This window comes from Poecilia formosa, unplaced genomic scaffold (assembly GCF_000485575.1).
Source record: "Poecilia formosa unplaced genomic scaffold, Poecilia_formosa-5.1.2 Scaffold301, whole genome shotgun sequence".
NCBI lineage: Eukaryota > Metazoa > Chordata > Actinopteri > Cyprinodontiformes > Poeciliidae > Poecilia > Poecilia formosa.
In genome coordinates, this window is record NW_006800240.1 from 67,861 (window position 1) to 81,965 (window position 14,105).

At 38.7% G+C, this 14,105-nt stretch overlaps 2 protein-coding genes across 4 annotated transcripts in view; both read right to left on the reverse strand.

The window, feature by feature from the left end:
- LOC103152122 (plakophilin-4-like) overlaps positions 1 to 5,766 on the reverse strand; it is a 32,998-nt gene extending 27,232 nt beyond the window's left edge. For 2 of the 3 annotated variants that reach the window (XM_016660893.1, XM_007572468.2), the window contains exons 1-2: positions 5,308 to 5,766; positions 4,552 to 4,728 (exon numbers count right to left, since the gene is read on the reverse strand). In XM_016660893.1, coding sequence (XP_016516379.1) covers positions 4,552 to 4,683 — 132 coding nt within the window. In that variant the 5' untranslated portion in view covers positions 4,684 to 4,728; positions 5,308 to 5,766. Of the gene's footprint in view, positions 1 to 4,551; positions 4,729 to 5,307 lie in introns of those variants that run through there. The other variant, XM_016660892.1, reaches the window with a different exon arrangement.
- An 855-nt stretch (positions 5,767 to 6,621) lies between these two features.
- On the reverse strand, positions 6,622 to 12,931 carry LOC103152121 (uncharacterized protein C7orf57 homolog). The gene is made up of 8 exons (XM_007572467.2): positions 12,810 to 12,931; positions 11,747 to 11,819; positions 11,437 to 11,610; positions 10,580 to 10,667; positions 10,288 to 10,417; positions 9,432 to 9,496; positions 9,238 to 9,338; positions 6,622 to 8,317 (listed from the first exon to the last, which is right to left on the reverse strand). The coding sequence occupies exons 2-8, from the start codon at positions 11,787 to 11,789 to the stop codon at positions 8,259 to 8,261; spliced, it is 660 nt and encodes a 219-aa protein (XP_007572529.1). The 5' UTR covers positions 11,790 to 11,819; positions 12,810 to 12,931; the 3' UTR covers positions 6,622 to 8,258.
- Positions 12,932 to 14,105: the final 1,174 nt, after the last annotated feature.

A 14,105-nucleotide genomic window follows, 5' to 3' on the forward strand; every position in this document is an offset into this window, starting at 1 on the left:
ATCTTGTGTGTGTTTTTTGATGAGCATGCATGTTCTGTCTCAGCAGCGCCATGCATCACGTTCATCTGGGATCTGGCCTGCAGAGCAACAGCCTGCCGCTGTCAGCTCAGGGACAGAAAACAATCCCTGCAAACAGCCGAGGCGGGCAGTGCCTCCATTCTTACACAATCTGGGAAAGTATGGACTCCAGTTCATCTGTAAAGTGCATTGAGATTACAAATTATAAATTTAACAGAAGAAATCCAAACTGATCTGAACTGAGGTAGATTGGATTTAACTAAACTGATGTAAAATGAACTGAAATGATCAGAACTAATTGGCTTGAACTGAACAGATCTAACCCAAAGTAAACCGAACTGGACTGAATTTAATTCTGAATAAGCTGGCTCTAGTTCTCTTATAAAGTAAATTGAGATTACATTTGTTGTGAATCAGCGCTCCATATGTAAACCAAATGAAAACAAAATGATGCACTCTGAATAAAATTAACATAAAGTGAATTTAACTGATTAAAATAACTTATTTTAATCAAACTGAATTGAAACTAACTGAACTGCTGAAGAACTGGACTGATTGAAGTGAATTGGACAGGATATATTTTCACAGTAGTAAAAATTCCTCTTTGTAAGTTGAGTTCAGCTGCCAGCAAAGTCCAAAACGTTCTGATTGGATGTATTTTTTCGGATCCCTGCACCCTTTCACAACCCGATTCAGACACGATTCTCGTCTTTCATTTAGCGGAAACGGCTGCAGGCTGTTACCCCAACATCAGATCGATCCCTCTGTTTGCTGAAGAAGTGACAAAATCAAACTGTGCCCCGACGCCTCGGTGGAGTCTCACGTTTCAGAGTCGGCCCGTTTGATATTTCCCTGCTCACATCCATCACTCTCTCACTTTTAATGGGTTAAACGGGAGCAAAGTGGAAAAGCATCAGGCCCTGAACACAATAGAAGGCAATAACTGATGCGCTCCATTTAGCTCGTCTAATTTGACATTTCTGTGGAGGAACTGCAGGCGGAAGATTTGACGCTTCAGCAGCACCGACGCAGGGAGACGTAAAGCAACTTTGTGTTATTTTCTCTTCCCAGGCTGTTCAGCTGCCTGAACCAAGTCACACGATGAAACGTTTGGCCTCGAGGAACTCCGGGCTTTTCGCCGTAGCCATGCTGGCTTTATGAAGGTGGGATTTTCTGCTTCGCATCTGTACATTTCATCTTCTAACCAGAGAAATCTAATAGAAATGTGTCTCAGTTTGGACAAGTTCTCGGGGAAAATACACAATACAGAACGCTGTTGTCATTATGTCCTGATCCCCTGAAAGGTTTTAACAGTTTTCCCTCATAAAACAATCTAACTGGATGTATCATTTTAGATTTTAAGTGTCATTTTTGTTCTTGATTGGAAATCAATCGAGGCTGTGGTAAAAATATACCACAGGGAAATAATTAAACACTTTTAAATGCAGGTTTGTAAAAGTTTTCAGTTCAGTGCATGTTTTTAAGGCTGAAATAATTAATAAGGGATTAATCAATTAAAATGGAGTATACAGACTCAAAAAAGTGAGTTGTAAATAAGCCAAAACTGTACAAATATTTATACATTCTGCATTTAAGATTAAGAAGAAAAAAAAACCTTCTTCTGTAAATATGTTCTACTCAAAACTTCTCAAGTGTCAGTTTTAGCTTCAGCTGGTTCAAATCCGATAAAAAATTGTGAAGCCACTTTTGTAACCTTTTAAATTTGCAGCATTTTTTCCTTTGCATCCATTCGCAGTATTTTGCTTTTGAATTTGGTTTCTTGTTTGTAGGTTTTGCTTCTTTTTTTCTGAGGTTGCAGCATTTTTCATTTGCGCATTTTTTCTGTTGCATTTGTTTCTTCCTTTGTTGGAGTATTTTGGAGTTAATGTGTTTCATGCGCGTTCGCACGTCGGCCACCATCATTTTCTTAAGTGTTGATGCTAAATCTGTCCAATAAATCCCTTAATCGCATGACTCAGTCATTTTATTTACACAATTCTTTGTTTTTCTTATGTTTCTCTCTTTTTCTGCCAAAGACTGATGACAAAAATCTCCAGACTGGTGCTCTGGTCTCAACTAGTCAGAGTCTCCAGTATCCATTTTATTTGTTGTTTTGTTTATTTATATCTAAAGTGTTTTACTGTTCCAGAGTTAGAAGTTCATTAGAAATGAAAGTTTAGTTATCGTTTGAGAGGGTGAACTTGCATTATTATCCCATTACTATTATATTCTAACTTCTACAACAATTTATTCTTGAGCAAAATTTATCATCGTGACAAGCCCTCTTCAAGTTTGACTTCAATTTTCTTTGGAAAAAATACCGCAGACTATGAGCAATGGAGTCAGTAAGTGTTTTGGCAAATGGTTCACAACACAAGCATCCTTTACCCAAGAAAACAGGACATTAAGCAATCTACCAGATCTATTGATATACGTTCTCTGACTGGAGATCAATCAGAACCGACAGAAGTGCCCTTGACTTAACCCGTCTGCACTCAGATCGTTTATTCCACTCTGCAACATTGGATCAAATTTCACCTGCTCAGCAGAAGCAGTGACATGCCTGCATGTCATGCCTAAGACGAAATGAGCAAAATAAAGTTTTAGTTTCTAGATCTACAGTTTCTACCTGCAGAGCGATGCATGTGCAGAAAGTGTTTGCTCTTGACGAACATGAAGCCTCTTCCTGAGATTTAGGCACAATCTGCAGCCCTCCGAAAAACTGCAGATTAAACATCGGATCCGAGTCTCTTTTCTTAGACATCATAAGCCTTTAAATAGCAGAGCGCCTGATTCAGAGCAGCACGCCCAGGGACTGAGCAGAGAACATGGCTACTGTCCAGGCATAATTAAGAGGAGGAGAACAGAAAGACTCCCATGCTGACGGGATATAAATCAGCATTAAACATAACAGCAGGGACAGCGAGACAGAAGGAGGCTGTCCTCTAAGGTTCGTATTGTTGTTTTCCTGCAGATATGAGGCATTTCAGCGAGCTTCAGCCACAAAAAACAACGGAAAAAAAGTTTGTCATTTAACTATACAACAGGGAAGCAAAAGCAAAGAATATAAAACAATAGCATGACGTCACTGTTCCTTTAAATTCCTGCTGGCAAACAACGAATATCTTCTTCTGATCTGGTGCAATCTGCATCTTTCTTAGCTTTTCATTTCATGCCATATGCGGGGTTTTCTGCACCGCTACGTCCTTTTCTCGGTGCTGAATTAAGGAAGTGCAGCAGACGAAATTATTAATGAGGCTTTTAAAAGAATTTAAGGTGCAGATTCGTGTGACTCAGCACCGCAATTCATTTACACTTCATCCTCATCTGGAGATAATCCCCCGGATTTACAGCGTAAATTTGGGCGACTCAGGTCACAACCACAGCTAAAAACTGCTTAGAACTTGTATGGAGCTCAAAGAAAAAACAAGACAAGGTTGAACTCTGACCCAGAAAAGAAGTAAAATGACTCAAATTTTGCTCAACTTGGCATTTCTGAGGCGTTTTCTTTGAGTCACCAATCTGAATGTGCAGTGAAACTGATGTGAGCGCGTATACCTTTGTAAACAAACAATAGTGTGTATGGATGAGTTTTTATATCTCACACTCAATCACTTTTGGTGTCTGAAGTTCCTGATCGTCATGTATGGAACACAAAAAAAGCCAAAAAGTTGTGAAATGTCATGTTTTTCATATGCAAAGGAAGATGTGAATACAGAAGCGAATGTAGATAAACCACACCACCGGCAAAAAACAGACAATGTTTTCATCCAATCAGCATGTTCCTTAGATAAAACACAACCAATAACCAATAACCAATAACACTTACCAATGGGCATTATTGGTGATACATTTCTTATCATGACTAGAATTTTGATTTATTGTTTTCACAACAAATTCCAATTAATGATGTTTAAAACCCAGCAAAACTGTCTGAATTGCTATTTTTTTCACTATTTTCTCCAATGAGGTCAATAAATATCAATAAATTTGAAAACATGATTAATTGCAGTCAATGTGTGCAGCTTGAAACAAATCTTTATGTGACTGGCCTCCTAAAACAAACAGGAATGTTTTTCAAAAGCAGTATTTGTGTTTTTTTATTACTACATCCATTCAAAAGCATTAAATAGTTCGTATCATGACTTTTATCAAATAAAACTCTAAGTCCATATTGCCCACCACTACCAGGAAGTGAAAGAAACTACAAAACCGTAGGATTTAAGACAAACACAACATAGTACAGTTTAATTTTGTAGCCTAATAACTTTAAGTTGAGCATGTGAGGTAAGATTTCTACGTTTCTTGAGTTATTATGATGTGATCCTGAGCTACACTGCACAAAAAGGCTCAGAATAACCACAAAACATCCTCAATGTGATGGAAAATCTCCTGTAGCAACCACAGATTCATCAAAATCCTGACAAATTTTCATCCTAAAGTGAAAAATATGAGCAAAGTCACAGCATAAAACTGCCAAGCCGATGTTTGCATTCAAAAGTCAGGAAGAAATGAGTGACAGCAGGATCTAACCTGCTCTTTAACAGAAGCCAGGAGGTTGGTGGTGGTTGTTGTGGCGGCGCTGGACTCCGACTGGAGGCCTTGGCGGCTTGGACCTTCTCTGACCACCATGGGCCCTTCCCCTTCTGCGTCGCCTTCCTCCATATCCCCCACAGATCCGGCTGGCTGCTGCACGCTCCCTCTCTGACCCTGCAGGACGGTCAGGATGTGGGTTAAGGCACAGAAAATCACCGTAGTATAATTTTAAGGAACCACTGTGCTTCAGTTGCAGGGATTAAGCTTCTGAGATGTTGCAATATCCCAGAATTCATGATATTCCTGCAACAAATTCCCCTCTTATGGTGTGATTGTGCTTTTTTTTAATCCCTCAAGAGACACAAAGAGACAAAAGATGATTATTCTATTTTCCCCTATGCATGTTTTTCCATCTCTAATCTTTAACCCGTCATTTGTGCATGCAGGTATAGCTTTCTCCACACACAGACGAGCTGCACACACACACACACATGCACACACACACACAGAGCGCTGCAGGCTGCATCCTTCCTCTCTGTGTGTGTTTTACGTCTCAACACACACCAGTGCTGCCTACATGTATTATCAGGTGTGCATGCACGATGCATGGGGTTGCATGCATCTCCCGGTCAACCTTGCATCCTCCATCACTCATTCACCATCCGGGCAGCCAAGGACGAGGTCACACCGACTCAGAGCGCCGGAGCCCGGGCAGCCAGCAGAGCTGCTCGCCCGCCGCTGAGCGCGACTCACCGGCCAGATGTTGCTGTTAGAAGCAGGCCACAGCTGGCTCAGTCCGCTCCCATCCTCCGTGACAGCTACTCCATTCCCCAACGCGCCGACGTCACAAACAAACAAACAGACAGCCGCGTGCACGTCCTCGCGCTCGTCGTGCAATTATAATTTTCCCCTTGTTTTTTTTTTTTTTTTTTTGGTTTGTCTTCCAATCAATCCCCGCGTGCAAAGAGGAGTGGAGGAGTTAAACGCGCGCGTCCATCCCTGGCGTCAAGGCTGCACCCAGCCACGAGCGCCGATTAACAGCGGCGTGACGTCACCATGCGGCTATGGATTATTTCCGATCGACGGATCTATGAGGAGCCGCGCGTCTCTGTGGCCGCGGCAGGAGTCGTGCGGCAGCGCGGCAGCTCTTCGCGACGAGAGGAAGGATGCAGCCTGCAGCGACCAGTGTGTGTGTGTGTTTTACTGTGATACGACTCCACACACACACACACACACACACACACAGCCCAGTGCTGGTCACAGAGATGTTTATGGGATTCCCAGTTAACAGCTCAGGTTATCAGGTTCATCATACAGAACTCTAATATTGTCAAAACTGCAAATTAATCCAACATTTATTATTATTTAAAACTATATTTTATGGTGGGGGAAATCAATGAAAAGGTATTTTTCTAGTCAATTATTTACACTATTCTTGTATAAAACTGGTTGAATTAATGTAAATGCAAAAAACGACAATACATTTTAGACACTTTTAAATTGAAATGGAGGAAAAAAAGACAGAATGGATGAATGGGTGGAAAGATGGACGACTGACTTTTCAATACTCAGTAGTGACATTTTTTCATTATCGTTACTTTATTCAACTATTTCTTGTTTTATTCATTTTGTTTCTTATTAATAAAATCAAACACCCAGTATAACGCCTTTAGTTTAGTGGGTATTGTAAATAATTATTCAAATAAATGTATCATAGATGAATATTCTAACTTTAATATTAGCAGAACAACTAATATCCATCCATGTGTGATTAATCTCAACATGTTTTACTTAATAAACTGACTTCAATAATATTCAAATTTATTGAATAGGTCTCTAAGTAAACATTTTAAACTTTTATGAGACATTAAATATGCTACAAGTGTGCATATGGTGCTTTGATTTTGGAGGAAAAGTTGCTTCTAAGCTAATATTGCTGACGTCTTTCCTCCCTGGCCTGGATTTCAGGAACTGAAGTTATTAGTTTTTAGTTTCATCTTTCTTTAATAAACAAACTGAGCGTGAAGCCAGTTTATATTGAGAAAAGGAAAAACACCACCACACATGAACATGCACATGCTCATTTATTGAAGTGACAATTAATACTGTGAGAGCAAAGTTACACACTGAGAAGTGACGGGGAACTTCCCTTCATTTAAAACCTTCTTCCGTCTCAGTTGGCATATTTGCATTTTTCCAAACCACCTTAAGATTTGACAAGAACAAGCGAAAAGAGATTTTAAGCCACTAAAGGTTCCTACTGCTTCTTTGTAAACTGAAAAACACGACAGAACGCTGTTTACCTGAATATTTAACAGTTCATAAATAATAAACCCGTACTTCAAAAGGAAAGATCAGAACATGATACATTCTCCGTTCCTCACACTGCAAAGTAAAACCCAGTGTCAACATTTAACACTTACAGATAAAATATATTTAGCAGTAAAAGCTCAACATTTCTTGTAGGGGTTTCTGTTTCTGCGACTAATTAGTTGGATTTATTCCATTTTTAAGGATCAGGATGTAACTCCCAGCTCAGTTATGCCTTAAAATGACAACTATAAGGTGACTGAAGGCATTTATAAAGCGAGACGTCCTGGCAGTCAAAGAAATGGGACAAAAAGAGGAGGAACAGCAGATCTCTGTTGTCTGCTGCAGCACTTTGAGATCCAGGAACATTTCAGCCCGTTCCTAATCGCTTTGCTCACTCCTCTGCTCTGCTGATTTGAAGGATTCGTCTCAAAGAGAAGCAGAAACGACAAGATGTCAAGATTTTTTGAAGTCGAATAGCAATTTTAAACCTTTTAAGACGATTTTACTGTAGATTTAGAGATTTTTCAGACAAGGAATGCAAAAAAAAAAAAAAGCTTCAAAATTCAAGTGTCTTTAGTTAAAATCCTACAGCACATCTACGTTTAGTCGTGGCTAAAGGGGAATGTTGTGATTTCACAGCGAAACAAGCTTGGCACTTTTGCACAAAAGCAGCTAAAGCCTGTTGCTTCAGCTTCATCTGATTTATTCCTACTATTCTGGCAGGTAAACACAGCAGTGAGGCCATACAATTATTAATTTAGGAAGCTTAAAAACCGAATAATTAGTACGATCAAAGGAAAGAAAGAAATAAAAGCATCTGGCTCCTTTTTACCCAAACAAACCTCAGCGACTCTGGCCGTCAGTTTTCACTTCGTCATGTGATCGCAGCTGCGGGGTTGCCGTCTCAACAGATGATCGTACGCGTCGCCTCGGCCGGAAAAAAAAACACGCCGAGCCGAGCAAATAATACTTCACGTCACTGGAACCACGAATCATCAGCACAAACATTTAAACGTCACCAAGTCGATCTTCATACGTCCAGGGCGGGAAGCGAACAGCAACGAGGCTCGGAGGTAAAAACCGGCAGCTGTTGGATTCCAGCCCTGCTTTCAAATCGAGCACAGAAACAAAACTCAAAAAGTCACCAACACCGACTACACTACTCAGAAACGCACCTTTCTTCTTCTTCTCCTTCTTTCTATACAAATTAAAACAATAAATAATAAAACAGTACCTTTGCATAAACATGAGTACAAAACCTAACAGTCAGTGGATTTACAATAAACATGAGTAAAACGTAAGAGGGTGCAGAGGTGTGTTTGCACCGTATCGGGGGGAAAAGAACCTTAAAGAACAGCCCCATTGTTCCTGCTAAGCAGAACCTGAGCAAACTAATCCAGGTCGTCCACATCCTCCGTCATGACGGTGCTGGTCTGTTCTGACGTCACGCCTGCAGGTCAAACACAGAAAACAACAAATCTAAACCGTGGAAGCAACAGCACCAGCTTCAGCAACACGTTAGTCATTTATTCAGGTGTTTTCACACATTTTTAGTAACATTAATTGAACGATTTATGGTCTAATATTTAGTGTTTGTCTATTGCAGGTCTCTTCATGATAGAGCAGGAAATTACTGACTTTTTTCAGGCTGTAATTCCATTCTTGTTGATGCTTTTAGCATTAAAAGCTACAGAAATATGAACAAACTCATTTTATCACAATGAGATAAAACCACGATTGTGTTTGTACGTCAAAAACTCACTAGCTAATAAGTTTGTCTTATTTTAAGATAAAGACATTGAGCTTGTTTATTGTTATTTTTTTTCTTATTTTGAAGTAGAGACCCTTAATGTTTTGTCGTGATAACAAGACTTTGGATTTTTTTGTTTTTTTTATAATCACAAAACTTCAGGATAAATGTTAATGAAGCATTTTGTCATCATTACATTCGCTATTTCAACGAGAGCTCAGGTTTGCTTTGCATCAGGATTTTTATTATCTCCTCATATTGAGATAAATATCTTGAGTTCATTTTATAATAATAAACTTTTTTTTATCACATTTGGAAGGAATTTCTTTTTCACTTTAGTTAATTCATCACTGAACTTTTCTCTGTCATGTTTCATTATCTCTCACTAAGCTGCAAGATTTCCATCTTTTTCTCACAAAGACAAATATCTTATCTTGTGACGAGATAAAGAGACCCTGAGCTTGTTTTGTCAAAACTATTCCATTATCTTCCTTTATAAATATAAAACTGAGCTTGATTTGTTTGACTCCAACAACTTTTAGTGGACAATTCAGTTTTTAGGGATTCCTTCTACCCCACTTCAGATTTTATTTCTTGCTAAACTATAAAAATGTTTGTACTTGAAGTATCGTCGTCGTTTCCAGACTTCTTCTTCTCCTCCATGTAGCCGTGACTGAGCAGCTTGGACATGCTGACCGGAGGAGCTTTCTTATCGTAGGATCTGAGGAGGAGAGTGTCACGTTATCGAACCTCTAAAACCTTCCAAATAAATCAAGTTTATATCAGTAAATGCGAGAGAGGAATAAGTTCTTACATTCTCTTATACTTGTTGGTCATGGACAGACCCTCCATAGGCACAGCTGCATCATCTGGAGACATCTGCAGATTGAAACATCATCCAGAGTCACAGTTATATAAGCAGCAACAGCCTGACTGATGGCTGCAGAACTACAGGGACTCACCAAGTTACCAAACATGGAGAAATGAGCGGCTGGGGAAAATATCAGGGAAGCAGAGCAGAGAATGAAATAAAGAGGAAAACTTAAGGAAAAAAAAAAAACTGCCATGCTGTTAAAAATTAAACCAACCAGAACATTTTCAAATGATGATTTATCTGTTAGTTTTAACCCAGAAACTCAGCAACCTGCAAAAGTATTCACACTCCCTGAACCGTTTCACATTTTTCCAAACTGCAGCCTGAATGTATTTTACTGGGATTTTATGCAGCAGAGCAGTAACTTCCTATTAAAGTGACCTCTGAATGCACCACACTATTCAGTTTTTTCTTTGTAACTAAACCATACGTCACGTTTCTTCCACATAAAGTCCCAATAAATACAGCAAAACCTGTGGTTGCAGTGTGAAAAACGTCAAGTGTGTGTGAATACTTTTGCACATCACTGTAATCCAGGTTTCCCAGATTAGAACCAGCTGGAATATTGGAGAGAACCGCAATCATGGACCCAACGTTTCCCCCTCCAAATTCCCAGGAAACAACAAAGTCCCTCCGGAGAATTAAATCCTGAAGCAATTTCCAAACGCAGGGATGAAAAACGAAGGTGGAAAATGAAGGAAAGTTGTGATAAAAACTAAAATAATGGCAATAACAAAAGATGGAGTGGCGTCTGCGTGGCATGAATGCTGGGGAGTGACTAGTTCGGTCCATTCACCTTCTCTTTACCATGGGAAAAACTATCAGTCTCTCTTTCCCAGGAGGAATTGTTATCAGTGCCAAATGGAGCAGCCAGAGGCCGCCTGCCCGCCTTCATCTGGCTGTCAGGAGACGAGGCTTCGCTCCCGCTGAAAGCACAAAACCACGATGACATTCCATGTGAAAGTTCTGGGAACATTTCGCCTGCAGCCGCAACACTTGGGTGACAGACAGGAACATTTCGTCTTCCTCTGCTCTGGACTCTTCCTACGAAAACGTTTTCCTCTAAATCAGCATTTGGCCCGTCTTACCTCTTTGACTCATCCCCTCCGAACCAGTTGGGCGGGTTGTAGGCTTTCTTCGGCGCGTCATCGTCATCAACGTCGTGACTCAATAGGCCTGCAGCAGGAAGGGAAACATTCCTGTTGAAGCTAAAACTCTGCAGGCAGTAATGACTCTCATCTCCGCTCTGAAAACACCAGGAGGGGTTTAAGTCACACCTAAAGCAGGTCAGTGACCAAATAATTACTGCAACCTCTCAGAGTCGGGAGCCGTTTCAAAACGATGAGCCAAATTGAGAATTCACAATGTTTTATTTGCATTTATTTCCCATTTTCTGCAATAAGAAATTATTGTAATAAATCATAATATTGTAGTTTCATAATATATCGATAATAACACAAGTTCACAAAGACCAATAAACTTTAATTTTGTAAGGAAATCTTAATATTATCACTACTATTTCATTTCCAATCATTTGTTTTTATTAGTTGTAGTAATTTAATTTATTTACCATCTTTTTTTGTAATGTATTTTTCATATTCTGTATTTATTTTGTAGTTTAAGACAATTTAAATACCAGAAACAAAACAAAAATAAAATTGACACTCAACCAAAACTATAAATAAAATTGATTATGTCTCTGCAAGCAAAATTCACCTTAAAAAAAAATTAGAAATTATTGAGCTCCTTTTAATTTTTTCATGCGATTAATCAATTAATTGCTTACTGCGATAGGCTCAGTCATGAAGTTAAAATGCTTCCTAAACATGAACAGGAAGGCAAACAAACAGCTACTAAACCAAACAGTGAAAGATGATCTTTATGATCAACTTGGATTAACTCTTGAATTGATCAGCAATTTTAAATCTGTGGTTTATCGGCTCACCTTTGTGTCCTCCCTGCTTCGCCAGCTTGACGTAGTCCGAGTCGGTCTCAAATATCCCCACTCGCCGCCCGCTGACCCTCTCCACCGCCGCGCTCTCGGTGGCGGTCTGGCAGAGGCCGGGAATCTGGGAGGTGGGTCCGGTCACGCCGCTGTTTGCAGCTCCAGGCTTTATGCCTGCAGAAAAACACAAGCATGGCCTTCATTAAGCTGAATAATAGTGGCTCTCAGATGAAAATAGTTTCGTTTTTCTACTGGTTTTAATGCCACAAATATGAAGAGGAAACAGTTTGCGAACTTTAGCCAGTCTCACCTCCGGGTTTGGTCCTTCGATGGTTGGGTACGGCAGCGCTCATTTTAGCTGACGACGAAAGAAAATCTGCAAACTAAATACAGACATTTTAAATTCACAACTGCCACAAGTCAAGGAAGAAAAAAAGCAACAACAAAAAAAAGAAACAAACTATAAAACACTTTTTAATTAAATGAATGAGCGACATTAGAGTTTAAATAAATCAATAAGAAAATGATTAAAACAGAATTATTATTATATTTTATCACTTCAGCTTCCTACTGTCCCCACATGGGGGCAGTATAAATTAAGCTGTCAGTTACAATTGAGAAACAAGATGCTTTCACTTGGATTCAACTTTAAACAGAAACAGTTATGATGCACGGCTCTAAAAAGGTCAGAGGTATTAGACGAACGCTGAGATCTGAGTTATTAGTTTATTTTTTCATAGAAATGCAGAGATTCATGATGTATAAATCAAAGAAACATTGACGAATAGACAAATCAATGGATGGATAAATAAATGGACCAGATTCATGCAGATAAATATGTGCAATAGTTGCATGGATGAGAGGATGAACAAAATTATGCAAATGATTGGTTGGATGAGTAATAGATTATGATTAGATGGATGGATGAATGGATGAAGAGATTAAAGCAGATGGATGGATGACAACATGCATGCAAAAGGATAAACAGATGGATGCAGATGGATGGACGGATGAACAGATGCATGGAGATAAAATGTAAAATCTGGACATGGTGAGTAAATGTAAATGAGCAAATAGCGCTCAAGATTTACTCATTTACTACCGTCGGTTTTATTTCCAGAGTTTTACTTAAAATAGATTTTAAAACCCTAAAACGTTTATTTTTGCCGTAACATAATTTACATCACTCGGCTCAGGTTTCACCGCTAATGTGAGCAATAAATTACTGAGATAAGAGGCTAACAAAGCGTTGCTAACCGTGTTAGCCGCCTAGTTTCCACCGCTATCTCCATTTTTTTACAATGAAATTGTGATGCCTTTTTAATAAAGTGCTAATAATGGTTAATAAATAAGAAAATATAAATATTTCTTACTCTAATGTTGCTGTGTGCTTTTTTTGTATTTGATGAGTTGGCTTGCTGCAGGTAAAAGCCGATAGCTTCTTCTTTCCTCCTCACAGAGCTAACAGCTTCCTGTGGCACCTGCTGCTCGCTTCCTGTTCACAAATCAAAGATCGTGTATTTAAAACGACGCCTTACACTGTGTGAGTTTTCTTTCCGAAAGGACTGTACGTTTATGATGCATGAAAATGCGGCAAGAGTGAGAATTCTGTGCTACGCAACCTCTGTTGGATACATGGACAGACGATCTTTGTTCTGCGGTCAAATAAAGCATAGAAAAATATCAAATTTAAAGTTCAAAACTACTTTTCTGATCTCAATAGGGACGTTTCTAGAATGTTTTCAAGAGGAGATTCTTGAATGAATGAAACCCTAACACCCAAATGTGTTTAAAACAATCTCCAGATAAAGTGTAGTATAGATTTGATTTATTAGTTATGGTTTCAGATTTCAGTAATCTGTTACCCTAAACTAAAAACGTGCGTGAGTCTTCATATCTTGAATTGTAATGCCATTTTTAAGATTAATCAGTCTAAGTATTTATTTTTGCGCATATTCCTTAAAAATAATGAAATATTCCTTTAGCTTAGCATCAAATCTGAAGTTGTGACACTGAATTTTGGCAGCCATATTGTCTTGCAGTCTTTTTTACTATGACCATGGGAGGATGCCCACTACTTATTGACCAAAAATGTAAACAAACAATAGAAAACTTGTTCAAGGCACAACTAATAACCAACAACCATATTGTTTTGTTGGTATTTAGTTAAACCTAAGAAGCTCATCATGAGTCCAGATCCACTTAGGAAAAAACAAGTAAGAAACAGAATCAGGTTGTTCAGACTTTTCAAATGTACACATAAATAAATAGCTGAGATGAGATTTCACTTGGAGTATTTGAGGCTTTTTATTTAATTTAAACTACATAGTTTATTTAGATAATATTACAAGACTACAGGAAATGAAAACAAAACATAATGGGAAAAATTGTTAGCATTTAAAATAAATGTCATAGTGATTAAAACATTCAGTGCCTGAAAAAATAAAAATAACATTAAGAATTTACACCAACCTAAACAAAAAACAAAATTTCTTTTGATTGACAAATAATTGAGAATAACAGACTTTTAATTCTGCTGACATCCAGGAATACCCACAGATGAAACATCCAAAAATGATTAGAAAGAGAAGAATTAGTAGGAAAACCTATATGACATTGCTGTTTAATAAAAATGCTTAAATGCTGTTATGCATAGAAGAAATTAAGCA